Source organism: Tasmannia lanceolata, unplaced genomic scaffold, assembly GCF_043159265.1.
Source record: "Tasmannia lanceolata isolate RefF3 unplaced genomic scaffold, GAP_Taslan_0.1 ptg000005l, whole genome shotgun sequence".
NCBI lineage: Eukaryota > Viridiplantae > Streptophyta > Magnoliopsida > Canellales > Winteraceae > Tasmannia > Tasmannia lanceolata.
The window spans coordinates 4,284,931-4,302,822 of NW_027518682.1; the positions used below are offsets into that span (position 1 = coordinate 4,284,931).

Below are 17,892 nucleotides of genomic sequence, written 5' to 3' on the forward strand. Positions count from 1 at the left end.
GGGCATGCCTCATAAATCTTCTCCATAGATTGATCTTGACCCTCAGATAAAATATAGTGTAAAACAAAAGCTACAGAATATGAATATGAACAACCTCAGATCGAAATACTACGGAGAATATTTTTAGGGCATGGCCAAACTAGAGTGGGGACCAACACATACACAGGGGTTAGATCATCTAATTAGATTAAATTTTGTTGGCTGTGTATTTATACTGAAATACGCGCCCATGTCTCAAATAAAATCCCCAAGATTGAATTTGCAGAAATGGAAACCTGGACAAGTGACAAATGGAAACTAAGTTGATTGATGTAACCACCCTCTGCAAATCACTCAGTTAATAACCATTTACTCTACACCCACAGAATTGAATATGAATCTACATTTACGAAACCCCACCAGAGCTCCCCCAATTTGAACATACTGCATCACCATCACATATTTTTACCTCCATTGATTGAACCTTGGGCATTGTACTTTAAGTATGCCTGATCAGTGTGGAAGATTGTTGGCGTGGGACGGCGTAGTGTTTGGAGGGCCGTTTCTCAAGTAGCAATTTCATCAACTTTTGAATTGAATACAAAGCTCGGAAATGTGGTCGTTATGTCCCTGTATGAGTTCATAAGTTAATGTATGATAGGCACAAAATTATAATATTTCATACGACTAGAAGAAATAGGTCAATGTATTGGCAACATTGAATTTAGTAGGAGGGCAGAGCATCTATACAATGTCTAGGCAATTTCGCAAAAAGCCATTTCACAGCTCTCACCTTTTCAGGTGGATCCAATAGAGGCGCGCCCTTGCAGCTGATTTTTGCATGGACACCCTTCAGTTTAGCATTCCTTGTATATAGGGGACTGGTAACTCAGATTGTGTTCTATTATTTAACTAGTGATCAAAGGATTATGAGACACTTTTGTGCTTGGTAGTTGTGGAGCTTTTTTCGCAAATGTAACAGCCTATAACAACTAATTAGATGTGTAAAAGAAGTGAGGAGTGCCATTAAATCAAGGGAATGTGGATAACCATAATTTCAGCATTTTTTTTTGGCCAAACATATGCAAAGCTGCATGGTATTTTCTTAGAATGGAAGAAATAATAAATCCATGGAAAGAGGCAAGTTACCTTAGATATGGAAGAGTCATTATCTTCATTAAGGATGGATTGCGAGAGACGAAGTTCTGCCATTCAGATTTATCTATTTTCCCATCGCAATTTACATCAGCTTCCAGAAATGTCTGCTTACAAATAAGGTAGAGTTATTAGACAAATATCTTTGCTGAGAGGACCTATGGAAGAACAGAATGCAAAACTTATAAGATCCACATGATCCATTATAGAAATGAGACTACACAGTTATATAACACTTGTTAAAGTTGTACTAGATTACCTTATCGAGTATTATCTCGATGGTCTCATCAGTTAATCTCATTTCTGATTCACATAAAAGTGCAACTAGCATCTGCTTGACCTGCCAAATCCAAAATATTGCTGTGTAAGAGCTATCCAATATTTAAGCTGTCAAGAACAGATGTATAAAATGAATAAGACAATATCTGCCAAAAAGTGATCCTCTGTGGCTGTTCTCACATGCAAAAGAAAGCCAAGAAATGGCTTTCTGTTCTTCTCTATGAGGAATGCTAGATTCAAAGGCGGCCTTGCAAAATCAGGGGCAAAGGGCGCTCCGTATTGGTCAAAAAACATTGAAGACAGTTACGATTGCAATTTTTCTTAAAGAAGTTACGATTGCAATTTTCTATGCCATCTTTAATGGTATTTGACCAATGGGGTCTCCTATTCTTTCTTAAAGCACTGACCATGGGCTATTAGGTAATAGCATTACATACAGGGCTATCAAGCCACTCTCTAGTTCTTGACACGATAAATTTTCAAACATCCCAGCCTAATATTTATCCAATATTATTACATGCTAGACCACTAAGCAAATTTCTGATTTTTTGGCATGATAAAGGTTTTAAATAATGATGAATTCAACGGTACGACTAATCCATCAAAGGAAATTCAAATTACCTCTTGCCGTTCAATGAAGCCTGTACCATCCAAATCATAAAGTTTAAATGAAACTGCAAAGTGACCACATAAAACTCAGAAGGCACAATAAAAGATACATGCAGGCAAGGGAAAATGGTAGTGCTAGATGAAAGTGAAGGTAAGAATTAATTTTGATCAACTTACAATCGATCTTGTCCTCTTGTGGAGCATTTGGGTGAAAGACATTAAGTGCTCGAACAAAGTCACCAAAATCAATTACTCCCTTTTTCTTAACATCAAATAAGTCAAAGATCTGGGCAAAAATTATTCAAGGAAATGAAGAAAAAATCAGTTTTAGCAAATATTCACCAGTCCGGTTGTCATTTTATTTTTTGCAGAGACAGCACTTCAAATGAGAAACTTGTTGGAGTTCATTTATTCTGAAAGTTGTTTAACTTCAACAGACAGCACAAAACTGAAGCAAAATAAAATAGTATACAATAACAAGTAAAACAAGGACTTTGCACATCCCCATAGTGCTAGCAATGAAAAGGACACACTCGCTAAATATGGTGTTCTTAGTTAATCTCTGTTTGCGGGGCAATCTCTTTCCTAATCGTAATTTCCTTTTCCATTTTCCTTTAATAAAATTTCTGTTACAATTTTTTTTTTTAAAAGTAAAACAACGCCCAAATCAAATGTCACTACCATCACTTCACAAAAATAAACCATTGATAATCCAACTGTCTGCTAAGAGAGTATATTTCTTCTATATTGACGCATAGCCATATTAATGCAAAGCTAGGAAACCATCAAGATCCATTGATCAGGCCAATATATGTATAATATTCGACAATATAAATTTGGTTTCTACGTCAAAATATGAATAAAAGCTTCTATTTTTTTATAGCCAGAAGGTTGAGCCTGTGACCTAAATGTTATACAGGGTCATAGATTCATAAACTCTAGAGAGTGGTGAAATGGTGGTATTGAAGAAGATCCACACATGACAGGATAAAAAGGAGAAAATTCCATTTAGTGAACAAATGGATGTTATGCAAGGACGGAGAAGAGTGGACCACCTTTTAGTGCAGTAGTACAAAGGTTCAAAGGCTGTTTGGAATCAAGCTTACGAGTGGTTTGGAGTGTTTTGGATGTAGCCAAAAACACTTAAAAGAGCTTTTGGGGGGATGGCAATGCAAGCACCTTGGAAGCATGGGAAGAATCATTTAGAATTTCATGTTATCACTTGGCAGGGCTTCTGACTAGTCATTTATAGTTTGAAGCTAATGAGGGCTTCAGTTTCCTTTCTAAAGGAATAGCATCCAATAAATTTTCTGGCAGATCACAAATGTGGTTAATGAACTGATAGGATGAGAGGGGATATGTCCCAATCTTATATCATATCATCCAAGTTTCTAGAGCCCCCTTCGGAATAACCTGATCCATAGGTCATTTTGGCCCTTGAAATGAATGTGAACCAATCTTAAGACATGCCACCCAACCTACATGAGAATAAATTAATAAGCAGGTCGTCTTGGTCTTTTCACTTGGTGGCATCAGGATTAAAATAACCTTTTGTATCTATTTAATGCCCTTGCCCCGAGGTTTTGTATAAGCGGTGGTGTGGTGCAAGGACATGCATAAACAAATGCGTTAAATTGTTCCAGATTCATCTTGGCATAAAAAGAAAAAAGAACAGAAATTAGAAATACTAACCCTACTCAACGGGTAAGCACTGATGAGGGCCTTGAAGAAGGCGAAAATAAAAATCAATCGGCATTTTTAATATGTTTTTAAAAATAAAATCTTAATGTATTGATAAAATAAGAATCCACCGGACTAAATATAAAATTGATAGAAGATTATTCGATTTCATATGCAGTGCTGATGTGCATGACTGAATTGAGGCCAATTTCACTATGAGTTACTACAAATGTGACCATATTTTCATTTGATTTTCTTCAAACAATTAATGGGCAACTGGAAAAGCATGACAACGACGTACCCGGTTTGCAAAGAGGTTCTCTTTTTTCCTGTTCTTAAACAGAGCCAGCTGAAACTCTTCCTGAATACATAAAAGAAACAATGACAATGTCACATTGAAGTAATGTTTTAGTTTAGATTGTTTACAAGACAGTTTACATTTCCTAACGCTAGAGAAGATAACAACGAAATTCTATAAAATAATCTGCAGCGTAGAAAATCACTTACACATAAATAAAGAGGACATAATTCCTAATCTCAAACCCAGGACCACTCAATACTAGGCTTAAGTACTACAACTAACTTCGGTAAGAGAAGTATTATTGCTAGAAGTCTGAAAGCAATCACAATAAGGTTAATGTACTATACATTGTCATGACCACAAGCCATTCAGTCCCAAAAATATCCATAAGTATAATGGAAAAATTGGAAACTTTCTGGGTAGCTGCAATCAATAAGTCAATGGAACTTGTTAACGTTTTTTCAACATTAGCATAACCAGACTTCTAATGTTCATTTGGCTTCATAGGACAGGGAAATAAAGAAAGCTCCCTTCCAAAGGAAATGAAGGTCCAAACTCCAAACTGTGTCCTGGAGTATCATGGAATTTCTCATGACTGACTTACAAACAAGCAACAGATTCAAAACAGAAATTGCCATTTCCTTTCCCAACAGTCAAGTTTTCATGGTTGGAATTACTGGATCTCAAACTAAGTTCATACAATGCAAACCATATGTGCCATTATGATCTCTTTTTGAAAAAAAGTGTAACCTCAAGAAAAAAATGAATCATTGCACAGAACTACCCACTAATGCAATTTTGATTTCCTCATTGTGTGCTGAGCACTCACCGTAAATAAAAGTCGTAACTGAAAATGTGAAATTCTCAAAATAATAGTTTTGGATTATCAAATTATGTGTTGGGAAATGTTACTATCATATCACTGTACAATGTGTGTCACCTTTAGGGCCCGTTTGGATGCCAAGAAGATTTTGATTTGGATTTCTCACATTTGCAGCCCTTTTTGCATTGTAATTTGGATCGGATCAAATTCTTGGATTTCTAATTCAGCAGCTGACCGTGAAAAAAATCAGATTTCCAAATATGCTGTGGAAATAAGAAATTGGAAATCCACAGATGTGGCAGTTTCCTTCCCCCTCTTAGCTCCTCAACCTCTCCCCTCCACTAGGAAGTACCCCCTTCCCTCTCTGTCTCCATCTACATGAGCTGCCGGATCTATTCAATTTGTATTCAAAACTGAATTCCAAATCCAAATATAAATGGGAGGTATCCAAATGGGCCCTTGGGGGTGTTTTTGGTGTTTTTGGAATATGATTAGTGTATAATTAAATAAGGTGGGACATCCACCCTAATTACGAACTCAATCACGTCTTCTTTCCTATTCTTTCTCCCTCCATATTTCTTTACTTTCTCCTTTATTGTCTCTTCTTTTCTAGAGGATTCATTGACTAAATCACAACTTGATATTAGAGCAAGACTGTTCATGTTTGTCCTGCATTTTTACTTAGTCCCAGGTGACATCATCATGTTGTGCAACTGACGTCAGCAGTCATAGGGGTTCTTAATGAATCCTTACAAATCCTTGATTCATGAGGTTCTTAATGAATAATCCACCACAGAGTCAAAATCTGCATGAAGGAGGAGGCCACCCTTTCTAGTGAAAAGGGCAAAGACATCATGTATGTGCACCATCTTTTCAAAATCTATATGCAGGGAAAACATTCAATGCCTGTAGCATGTCAACATCAGCAATATTGACAACTTTCACGATCTTCATCTGGGAAGACTAGTCAACCTTGATCTTCTCTACATCGGGTTCATGTTTGCAGCCGCAGAATTTTTACTATGAGTTCTAAAGCACGGAGTTTTTTTTTTCCATATCTTTTATAAAAGATTAAGGAGGTCATCCAAATAACATCCTTAAAACTCCCCAAATTGATCACAAGGTAAAAACAAGATGAGAGGAATTGCCTGTTCCCTCTTTTCCTTTAATAAGTCCCTCTTGTTTTTCAGAAAAAAAGTAATTAATACCTAATGGAATATTGTTTGTCTTGTATTTGACTATTTGACCATCACGGTCTTGTTTTCCAATAAACCATTGCCAATAAAAAAAACTAATGGAATATTCAAGTTATGGAGTTACCATAATAATCCAATGCATTGCTATGGCATATGCATCAATTATCAAATGGAAAGGAATAGAGTTGTAAGAGTAACCACAAAGACAAACTATTGTCATTGCTTTGAATAACCTGAAGAGGTCTAAGAATCCAAGTTACAAATACACCAGCAATGTTAACTGAGAGTTGAGTCCAAAATCAAACACTAAAGTTAAAATTGGTTCACATAATTATCAGAGTTGCATGATACACTAATAGCCACTTGATTTGCAGCTTTTCTTTCAAATTTGCTTATGAACAACAGTGGAAAAGACAACTTCTGTCAATTTTCCATCATGTTAAAATTGTTATTTAGAAACGGGATTCCCTTCCCATTCCCCAATATTATCTTGGAGGTTTCTAACTGCCAACACTTGCAACAACCAATTCTCTTTAGTTTGCACTAGAAACATAAAAGAAAGGGCTCACAGAACAACCAATAGCTCAGATAAACTCAAAACGAAATTAGCTAGAGATCGATAGCTTTGTTGTCACGGAAAAAAATGAGATAGAAGAGAACAAGGTCAGTACAGGTCCAATATGCATCAATAGAATAACATTCCCAAACTCAAGTAGCAAAAAAAATAAGGATGGAGGAAACATAAGCTGGCAAGCATGTATGCAATGGTATATATTACCTTGTTTATTAGCCCATCATCAATCACAGAGCTGCTAATGCTCTTGAACAGCTCAAACAGTGCTTCAACTTCACTAACACTGACTGGAAAAATAAAATAAGGAAAAAATCGGCCCAGTTTCCACAAAGTATAAGGCCACAAAATGAGTGTACAGATAAACCCAAGCTGATCTCCTAGCAATAATATAGATCCGTCCCAGGACAGATCACCATAAAATTCTCTCCCAACATGGAGCACAGAAAAAGCAAGAAAATTGATTAATCAGTCCTAAAGATACCATATCCATGGAAGGGTTTACAGAGGGGACTTCAAACGAAGAAGAGTAAATGTTCCATTTACAAGATAGATATAGACAAAAAAATGAAAATCGCGGTGTAATTGTTCATTCGGCAGTTAAATGAATAGATTTGTGTGTATATGTCCATGCAATAACAAATTTAATAAATAGAAAACAATTATCTAATGGGTCTTCAGTTCTCCTAAGACGAGAAATATTATGACTAGCCTTCAAAATTGCATACACATCCACTATGTGCTTCAACAAGCCCTTAAACTATCAGAAGTTACATCAAGCTTCAGGAGCATGGTTTTAAATTTCGACCGAAATCCGAAATTTCGGTCCAAAACCACCGGAAACCGAAATTTCAACCAGAGTCCCAAATTTCAGCTGAAATTTACTTTTTTCCAACATTTCAGCCAAAATTTCGGCACAAGTTTGAAATTTGTTTTTTTTTTACCTAATTTCGGTATTACGGCCGAAATTTCAGTTTCGGCTACGTCCGAAACCGAAACCCAGATTTTAAACCTTGTTCAGGAGATATGGCATCATTACCAGGTGTCGTCAATATCTTTCCATGATAACACACTTTGAAACTCCAATAGAAACTTCATTCAGGATATCATAGGTTTCCCTCTGTGATCAATGTATCTTTATACCAGACTTCCTATTGGGAACAGAATTCATCGTACTCCAATTTTTATAATAGAAATAATTCATTACATCCAACAAGCATCTTAAACGATTGTTTCTCTACAGCTAGTATTCTGCTAACTAGTTCGTTCTTCATCAATGCAGACCTTCATAATGACCATCCAACAGAATCAACCACAAAAACTACTTTTGAATGGCTGATATTCATCTCCTCATTGTAAACGTCTTTCCATTCCTTGTGATAAACCGAGACCCATTCCATTGAGCACAATGACCATTGCATTATATGCGAGCATATGAAAATTACTGCAACCCTTTCCACCCATAGGGTTGTGCTACATCTAACATTTGGTATTGTCAATCTAAAATTTGGAAACCTACTTCTCTTACAATTCATCACTGATGTGTTTTCGAAGTTCCACATCTGACTAGTTACCTTCGGCCAAAGCATCAGACAGAGAGATGAAGCAAGTTTCAGTCTTAGATATTTCAAAACATGTTGAAATTTTTTAATCATATAATCCTTTATCACGTCTAAATATCAGAGAACAAGCTAAGGATAATATGGATCATAGGGTCCCAAAATTTATCAAGAATTCATGGGATCATGTGCCTGTGAGCAACAGAAAAATAGAGGATCGTCACACAAAAGTTGACATCCCTTGAAAGCTGTTTGCTTTTTGCTTCATGCCGCCTTGTTACAATGTCAATTGACCAAATAATTAAGCCTGGTTTGCTCTGTTAAAAAAACCCCTACTTAAATATAACTTGCTATAATGTCGTGAGAAATAGAAATACCGGCGTAATGTCAATGTTACTATTGTATGCCCTCAAATCCATATGGACTATAGTACTGAAATTTTTTCCATTAATGAATTGTTCTACACTTGTACTGAGTTCTTTTGTATAAAGAACATATCTTCTCTCAACATGGGTGCTATTTCAGTGGCACATTAGATTTGTACACTAGAGTTCCATAGACAGCATAGTATGGATTCCATGTCAAAGACTAAGGTCTTAGGCAGGAGATATGGAATTCAATGCATTGCATACCTAAAATGGTTCACAAGTCAGGATGAGATTGAGAATCTCAATCTGTGAAAATTGTCACTTATTATGCTACCAATCAGGTGGGGTGACCCATCTCAGTCACTGGGACGAGACTCCAAAGCAGACTGTGACTATGTATTGGTAGATACACATTGGACATGACCTATTTGAGTGAACATCTTGTGGATGTGTCTTGAAGATGTTCCACTAGCAGCGGACTAAATGCCCTTAGACCTGAGGGGTCTGTGTACCCTTGTGTGCCCACTACATTACTTTAAGGTCCCAATCAGTGATGCCTGATACGTGGCTATAGACTAGGGCCATGTTACACAGATTCTTCTAAATGGGGGAAGTACCCGTGTCGGATTCTAATAATTTGGGATTCTTTGCAACACTTCTAGATCTCTTTGATTTTATTTTTATTTATTTTTTCTGAATAAAATACTTCAGCAACTTTACAATTACCGCATGTTTTAAGTTTTCCATTCGAATACTAAGTTTTTATATAAAATAAAACATTATATTTACTTAACCTATTTAATTTTTTTATATATTACTTGTTATAACCAAGGTTTTAAATTTCGACCGAAATCCGAAGTTTCGGGTTTCGGTCGAGACCGAAACCGAAATTGGATAAACTCGAAATTTAAGGAATATCACCAAAAAATCTGGATTTTATTCATTTTCTAATATTATCCCGAATTTCAGCCGAAATTAAAGAAATTTCGTTAATTTCGCCGAAATTTCTTATGGGATAAAATATTACTTTATTTGATTTCGATAGATTTCGTCCGAGGTGAGGACTGAAACGCATTCCGAAACTGAAATTTAAAACCTTGGTTATAAGTTATAACCATATTATTATGTAAAAAATTAAAATTTAACAATTGATTAAAATATTTTGACAAATCTATGAATATCTTTTTGAGGTTTTTCGAATCCAATACTCGATATCCTTGTCGAATTTCGACACCCGTACCTGTACTGATGCAAATAATGCATTGAATTCATAGGAATCATAGGTGCCCGACATGGAATTCATCACCTCTTCCGGTGAAATGGGCTCACCATGATTTGCACTTTCTAAATCTAGGCTCATTGTGTTTGATAAAAGAGTTTTATCAAATATTTCTAATCTATATAGTGCATATATAATGTGCAATGTATATATCCCATCTGCAAAAAGAATTTTTCACTAGCTTTCTCTGAAGTGCAAATTGACATGTGAGACCTATAATGCCCAGGCAAGACTTATATCCACGGCCTAAGATGATGGTTCATTTGTATTTATAAGATGGTGGAAGGACGGCTATGTAAGACCCTGCAGAAAAGGGCATAATATTATTATCTTTATATGGGATTAAATTGTGTATTGGGCATGTGGGCCCTAACCACCACATATGGATGCTCTATATGAACATTTATTAGTTGATAAAGGATAGAGAGAAAATTCATGGGGCATGTTGTCCTCTGGTAGTTACGAAGCTGTGAGTATCGAGTTTGGGTGCTTCTCTGGTCTGCAGTCCTGCTGTTGTTTAAGCCTGGTTCTTGCTTGCTGGTTTAAAGTGGGGATGGGCGATCTTCAAGTTGCTGTTTCTGTATGCAAGCCCTTGCCCCACAGGACTTGATTGAGGAAGTTTTGGTATATGTGCAGGGCATTCATTGGCTGCTGGAATTTATTGTTACTGGGTATACTCCTCATCAGCTAAATGCAGGAATGGATGCTACAAGAATGCTAGAAGCCCGTGACTTTTGTAGGGGCTTCTTTAAGGGAGTGATTTACTTTCTTTATTATTATGTAAGGGGTCTTGGGGAATTACACTGTACAGAGGATGCATTAGTAGGACGACTCGTCCCGGTAGATGTAATCTGTTTTACAGTTTTTAATAAATGTCTGTTACCTTTAAAAAAAATTAATGGGGCATGGTTGCTCCATAGGAGTTCAAGTGCAACTTGGACTCATATCCCATAACCCTTTTTTTTTGTGTGTGATTATCATATCCCATAACCCATTGTTTGGATAACCTTCAAGGTCACACATAGCACTCTCCTAAAAGGACTAAAACTCTCCTCAAGAGTTAAGAGGAGTTTATCCACGAAATTTGAATCACATTTGATTTATATTTCAGTTGGGCTTTTCTTCAAAGATGAATAAAGGCTAAGCAGGGAGGTGGACCGAGAAGAGAAGATATCTCAAATCTTCAGGCAATCTTCATGCCTTCTTTTTTTCATATATGTGATTCTACAGATCATGAGGTTTCTTTTGGGACTAATCCTATTAAAAATAACGTAGAAACTTAAATATTCTGTATTTTTTCAGTCGATAAGCTAAATGACAATAATAAGACAACATACACAGGAAGAAAGAACACACAAGTTTTAAACACAAACAAATGAAATAAAAGAATACCATAGATGACTGACAAGGGAAAACAGAGCATGTGACTTATTGAACCTTTGTTTCTAAGAAACAAATATCCAACTGTACAAGTTGTTAAAACTTAAAAAGGTTGGTAATTGTCCTCTCTACCCTAGGAAATGCCATATACAGCAGTAACAGGAAAACCATAGCAACACGAAAATCGGAGAACGAAAATCTCACTCAGTAACTAATTCCATGGATAAAAATGCGACGCGAATAACAAGAAGCAAAGTTTGGCAAGAGATGTTTCAACTTACAAGCTGTTTGAGAAGCAAGTAGTACAGGGTCCTCGTGTCCTGGGAACTGCTTTCCAGCTTTCGAATGAAAGCAGCCCATTTACTGAAGGAAAACCCTTACAGATTAAAGCCTAGGCTTCAAAAGCAGTACCACAGAAGCATCTTAACCTTGCAAAAAAATACCACAAATTCAACACTTCTCATCAGAAATAAAGAAACACCTAAGCACAAGAATAATCCCAAAGCAGACACATCACACAGAGAGAGACAAAATTTACAAAAAAATACGAAAACCTGTATCTACAATGATGTAAAACAGCTCGAAATCAAAGAACTATAATCCAAACGATTGAAAATTCATCATTGCAATCAGATATATATATATATATATATATATGTGAGAAAAGTGTCCCTGCGCAGCTGCTCAGATAGCTTATCATCAGAAATAAAGAAACACCTAAGCACAAGAATAACCCCAAAACAGACACATCACACAGAGAGAGACAAAATTTACAAAAAACAACGAAAACCTGTATCTACAATGATGTAAAACAGCTCGAAATCAAAGAACTATAATCCAAACGATTGAAAATTCATCATTGCAATCAGATATATATATATATATATATATATATGAGAAAAGTTTTCCTGCGCAGCTGCTCAGATAGCTTATCAGAGAGAGAGAAAAGTGTTCATGCGCAGCTGCTTCAAAAACTAATGTGGCCCCATATTTTTGGGGTGATCCAAAGCATTCATTTGGAAGGCCCTTCCATGGATAGGGTGTGTACCAAAAATGAGCCCTCCAGGATCATCCTAACCCTGCCATTTGTGGAGGGAAAAAATCATGAGAAACACTGTCTGTCCATTTTCCCCTCCACCTTTGATTGGGTTAGGATGATCCTATAGCGCTGATTTCTGGTACACGCTATCCATGGAAGGGCCTTTCAAATGAATGCTTTGGATCACCCCAAAAGTGTGGGCCACATGTGAGTTTTTAAAGCAACTGCTCAGATAAGCTATAGCTGAGCAGCGGAGAAACATTATTCTCATATATATATATATATATATATATATATATATATATATAGAGAGAGAGAGAGAGAGAGAGAGAGAGAGAGAGGATTTAGAAGAAACAACAACAAGATTGCGATCGTTCTAAGCAAGAAGACGAAAAGGAAAGACGATCTCGACAAGATTATTCAATCAAAAAAGAAATTCAACAAAATTCAAACAAATCCTTCTCTTAAAATAAAATAAGAAACGAAAAAACCACAAGTGGCAAATATCATAACCCTAGAAATTTCCTTCATTCCCAAATTCAATCCATCCATGGGAAAAACAAACAAAAGAAAGCGTAAAATACAGATCAAATAAATAAACAGTAAGAAAATAAACAGATCTGAAAATCGCCTACCGGCCGGAAATCCGCCGGAAAATTCTCCGTCGGAAAGCTCTTTCCGTCTGAAAGAGAGAGAGAGAGACAAAAAGAGAAGAAAGGAAGACAGAGGGTTTTTGAGTCGTTGAGAGGGAGGAGAAAACGGAGGAGTTTCTTTGGGCAAGAGCGCGGTTTTCGAGCTATTTCAGCGATCCAATCCAACGGCTCCGATCGTTTTAAATCCTCAAAAATCGAACCGGGAGATCTCTGCTCTCCAATATGTCAAAAAAAGGCGACACAAGAACGAACGAAACGCGTTTTTTTTTTCGTGCTTCATTGGGACTGTATAGCGTATACATATGGTATATTCTCACCTCCATGCTTTGATATTGACACCCCTTTCTTTTTATATGAATCCAACTGACTTTATGGGAAAAGTAATGTCAAGCTCAAATTCGGGAATATACGATTTCCGGCATTAATGGAGTAAGCCATGCAGAATCACACTAGCTACGTTTGACAACAATGAAAAATATTCCATTGAATATTTCATGGATTCTAGTTTGTGAGAGGCACTTAAGGAAGGGGGGAGGGAGAGAGAGATAGAGAATTTGGTTTGGATTCGGCATGCTATTCCACGTTTGGTTGCCAGAATGCATTGGACTCCCATTGATTCCCTTGAATTTCTCTCATGTAATGATTGTTTGTCTCTGTCTTATACCTTATTCCAAAAGCAAAGAATTATAGTTGAACTTTCTAGGGAATGATGTTCTCTCTCTATCTCTCTCTTGTCTCCCTATATTGGTAATGACACCCCCTACTTTTTCTCCTACTCTCTCATTATTTGCCGCACAACCAAACACTACTCATAATTTTCCGAAGTAATTCTAGGCAGATACAATTCTTGTCTCTTCCCTTTGACTTCCTATTCCACTACTCTCCGAGCCACTCCAAGCAACCAAACTTAGCAAAAAAAGTTAGTGAAAAGAATATACCTATTTTGAATTGATTTTAAGAACCTTTTCATACTCCTCCTAACTCCCACTTCTAAAAGTCTCTCTAATGCCCACCCATCTCTCACAGCTGGCCCCACAAATATTCTATGGAGTATTTATTCAAGGTGGCCAAACCTGTTGAGAAAAATGCACGTATTTGACATGGGCTTTTCCAGAATTTCCTCTTCCATTGTTTAATTACATATGAAAAAAAATAAAAATTGAACTGCCACACTTCAAGTTTTATTTATAGAAAGAAATCCCTCTAAATAAGCTATAACCATATATTACTTTCCTCTAAATAGTGAGAAGGTTTTTAAGAAAATCGAGGAAATTTTAGCCGCTCAAAGGAGGTTTTGGTTCTTTAGCATGCAGTAGAACTTGAGGGCCCGTTTGCACTGCACATGAAAAATATTTCTATTGAAAAAAGTTTTTTCCCCTGTTTCCTCCCCGTGTCTTTGAGTCTTACCTTCCACCTTAGCCCAAAAAAAAAAAAAGGTTTATATAAGATGGGGTTGGACCTATTTCTAGGGCAACAAGCTTAATTTAGTTTCACTCAAGTGATCGATCGTGATTTTGATTCATGGTCCAGTCGCCAGTCGCCAGGGATGCCACATATCAATCATCGAGCCATGTGATTAGGGTTTTAAACGCTAATTAGATTATGTGTTTGGCGTGTTTTGATTGGATTACTCATGATATGTTCTTCTAACTTAATATATATTATGCCTTTTCACTTTTCGAACCATTATTTTAAAGACGGATGCAACTGGTGTTGTCGGTTCTTGACTAGAATTTTCCATTTCCTTTTTCTTGGCCTCCCATTTTTTATTGATGTAATATAATAATTAATAGGAATGCCTAGCCGGGAGGAAGATGAAATCTGTCTGAACCCTTTCCATGAGAGGGTGCAAATGGGGGCTTTAGTGAACCCACGTGAAAGAGACAACCGCAGTAGGGAATAGGGGTGGTTATTTGGTTATAACCGAACCGAAATAACCGAAATTTGATTATCAAATTTCGGTAACCTAAACCAAACCGAAATTTTTAAAAACCAAACTGATAAAAAAATCGGTTATTTCAGTTAACTGAATAGTGTGAGAAAAAAGAGGGGAAAAAAACACAATCTCGGTTTCGATCGGAGGGCTGGGATCATCCAATCGAAATGATTTTTTGAGCACAACCTAATTAAGTTGTGATAAATCAAATGGACAGTTTTGATCATCCTACGGAGTGCCCATATAGTACTTTTTTTTAAAAAAAAAATGGTTTTTATCATGATTTCGGTTAACCGAATTGTTTTTTGAGAATCGAAACCGAAATCGAATAATCGAATTTCCAAAAAAGAAAAACCGAAACCGAACCGAAAAGGAAAAAAACCGAACCAAACCGACCAAACCAATTCGGTTAGGTTCGGTTATTCGGTTATGACCGAATAATGGACACCCCTAGTAGGGAATCCGGACTGAGAATAGAGGTGCCCAAGTTCCATGGTAGATTGTCCGCGTAAGAGTTCTTGGATTGATTATGCGCGGTAGAAAGAATATTTGAGTTCAAAGGGGTTCCAAAACACAAGTAAGTCCAGCTTGTGACTTTGAAGCTGAGAGGATGAGCCTCGACATGGTGGACACATCTGGAACTGACACGATCCCGTCGAAGAAAGTTCAAAATCCACACCTGCAAGAAGATGAAGAAGAAAATGCAGAAGCATTTCCTCCTTTTAACTACAATCAATGGCTTTATCAACATCTACTAAATCAAGAGGGCAAGCAGTTGCTTATTGATGCAAGCAAGGAAAGTCAAAATGAACCAATCTATGATGAGTACGAGGATGATGATGAAATAGTAAGACTACAAGGTGGTGTTAGGGAAGCCTTGGTTATTCGAAAGGAAATGGTTTCACCTCGAGACAATTCCAACAACCATCTTAGAAAAGATATTTTTCACACTACATGTACGGCGGCCGAGAACATTTGCTCATTTGTTATCAATAGTGGGACTTGTAAGAACATCCTATCCTAGTCTATCGCGATCAAAGTTGAAAATCAACATCACTGACCATGAACGAGGAATGGTAGGTGATTTGTTGGAGGAGGATGCGTTGAATTCGAGAGGGGTTAAGTTGAATGTGTCAGAAACCACAGGGTCTAAGTGTATTTTTCCCTAAAATTTTAGCTCACGGCATATGTGACATTTTCATTTTTTTCTTCTCTTTGTCAATTCGTTCTTGGTTTGTTAGTTCTTTGGTGTTTGGGCTGCGCCAGCCCCCGAGCTCATTTAAAATCTTATACATGTCATAGGGTTGCATTGGATCTCTTGTTGCCCAAAAATCACACCAATCATGCAATTCTAATATCTAATTGTGTGTATCATTTGCCCTTAGATGTAAAATGTTACCTATATATAGTTTCCGGGAAATACAAAATCCATAGAAATGGATGGTTAATATTCACTACTAATATATTGCATGTAAATAATCATACATGGTAGGTAAATTGATTTATAGCAATATTAAATGTTACTGTTAAAGTCCCTATAAACTTTTTTTTGTCGGCATAATAGGCATTTAAGGGTTGCTAGCAAAACAGGATAAAAAAAAAAAAAAAGGCGGCCCAGCGCATGAGGGTCCCGCCATTGTGGAATCAGAATATTTCTCTTGGAACTGGAGATAGATTCTAGCATTTTTCGCTCTTTAAGTCCGCCCCGGTGTCATTTCTACTCCTTGGTTCTGTTCATATTTTGAACCACACGCTGGAATTGGAATAAGATGACGATTCAGTGCCTGATTCCGGTGATCCAAACTCACCATGTATGCGGCCCAGAAATCCTGTATAGTCTTGCCCACATGCATGGAAGGACGGTCAGGGGCGTCGCCCTCCTCAGTGTGCTGTCAGCAAGCATAGTAATATGTTGGCCGACATTGGCATCCACATATGGTAATATATTGTATTGATGTGTCTGCATCTGAATACGGCAAAGTGTGTAAGTATGATAGTGAAAAAGGGTTTTTTGGATGAATAGGCATAATCAAATTCCACGGACCCTTAGCTTATGTTTGGTTGCATAAGAGCAGGTGTGGCTTAGGGGTCTTTCTTGGCATTTGAGTGCCACATCAGCAAAATCCCTTGTTTGGTTGCTAATATATCACTGAAATCTCCGGAGACTACCAAGGATGTCTCCTGGTTGATCATTAGTTGTTTGCTTGTGTCACACTTGTCTCCTCCCAATAAAATTCAAGCCAAAAACCACAAAAAACTGGCTTTTTTGCTTAGATTTCTTAGGAATGCTGCCTTTTCCTTCCTCTCTTTTTCCTCTATCTTCTCTCTATGTTGGTAATGACACTCCCTACCACTACTCCACGGGGTTGACAACCAGACAGTACCTACCACTATTTTAGTAAGTAAGTTTCAAGTAAATCCAACGCCTGTCTCCTCCCTGTTGGACTCACAATCGGTTCTTTAAGTCTAAGATGAGCAGGGCCATTTTTATTTTGGATTTTGAGAACCCATTGTCCATCTTTTATTGGACTCGAATTTACATTTCATTTTAAGTCCAATAATCGGTTTTGGACTCACAATCGGTTCTCAAAATCCAAAACAAAACGAATCTTAAATGAAGGTTTAATCTTTCATAAAGAAATGGGCACAAGCAAAAGGGGTTTTAATACAACTAGGCTCCACCATGTAAGAGGTCAAAAATCGATAGGGTGGTGAATGAGACTGGGAAGATAGCGGGGGCATATAAAAAAATAATGACTGCATGTGCCAAATTTGAGAGAATTTCTATTATTCTTGGATTAATTACAATGGATCTCAAGGTGTGCTTATATAGGGCACATACAAGATAAACATAGAAAGAAATAAACATAACCAAGACAAAAGATAATTCTAGAAATCCTACCTACTAAGATTAGCCTAATTGCTAATTTAAGCTAGCTACCTAATCTAGCCAGGTTACCACATTCAACCCACTTGCCTAATCTAGCACCATGGTGATCCAACGGTGTGATTCAACGTAATCTGACTGTAAGATCTCACATATTCTAACATGCCCCCTCAAACGTATGTGGATTGAAAAATCAGC

At 37.0% G+C, this 17,892-nt stretch overlaps 1 protein-coding gene across 2 annotated transcripts; it reads right to left on the reverse strand.

Annotated features, from left to right (window-relative positions):
* Positions 1–230: 230 nt before the first annotated feature.
* Positions 231–13,128, reverse strand: CBL1 (calcineurin B-like protein 1). Of its 2 annotated transcripts, none has more exons than XM_077379022.1 (9): positions 12,854–13,128; positions 11,461–11,601; positions 6,801–6,883; positions 4,004–4,063; positions 2,200–2,308; positions 2,035–2,087; positions 1,394–1,474; positions 1,129–1,241; positions 231–609 (listed from the first exon to the last, which is right to left on the reverse strand). In XM_077379022.1, the coding sequence occupies exons 2-9, from the start codon at positions 11,537–11,539 to the stop codon at positions 546–548; spliced, it is 642 nt and encodes a 213-aa protein (XP_077235137.1). In that variant the 5' UTR covers positions 11,540–11,601; positions 12,854–13,128; the 3' UTR covers positions 231–545. The 2 variants fall into 2 exon arrangements, with proteins under 2 accessions (XP_077235137.1, XP_077235136.1); XM_077379021.1 differs by having other exon boundaries at positions 11,461–11,607; positions 12,854–13,126.
* Between the last annotated feature and the right edge of the window lie 4,764 nt (positions 13,129–17,892).

Coding starts and splice junctions, on each gene's coding strand:
- CBL1 (XM_077379022.1), bottom strand. CDS start 11,539: ATGGGCTGCTTTCATTCGAAAGCTGGAAAGCAGTTCCCAGGACACGAG. Junction 4,064..6,800: donor ATGATGGGCTAATAAACAAG/GTAATATATACC, acceptor TTATGTATTCAG/GAAGAGTTTCAGCTGGCTCT. Junction 2,088..2,199: donor ACAAGAGGACAAGATCGATT/GTAAGTTGATCA, acceptor GTCACTTTGCAG/TTTCATTTAAACTTTATGAT.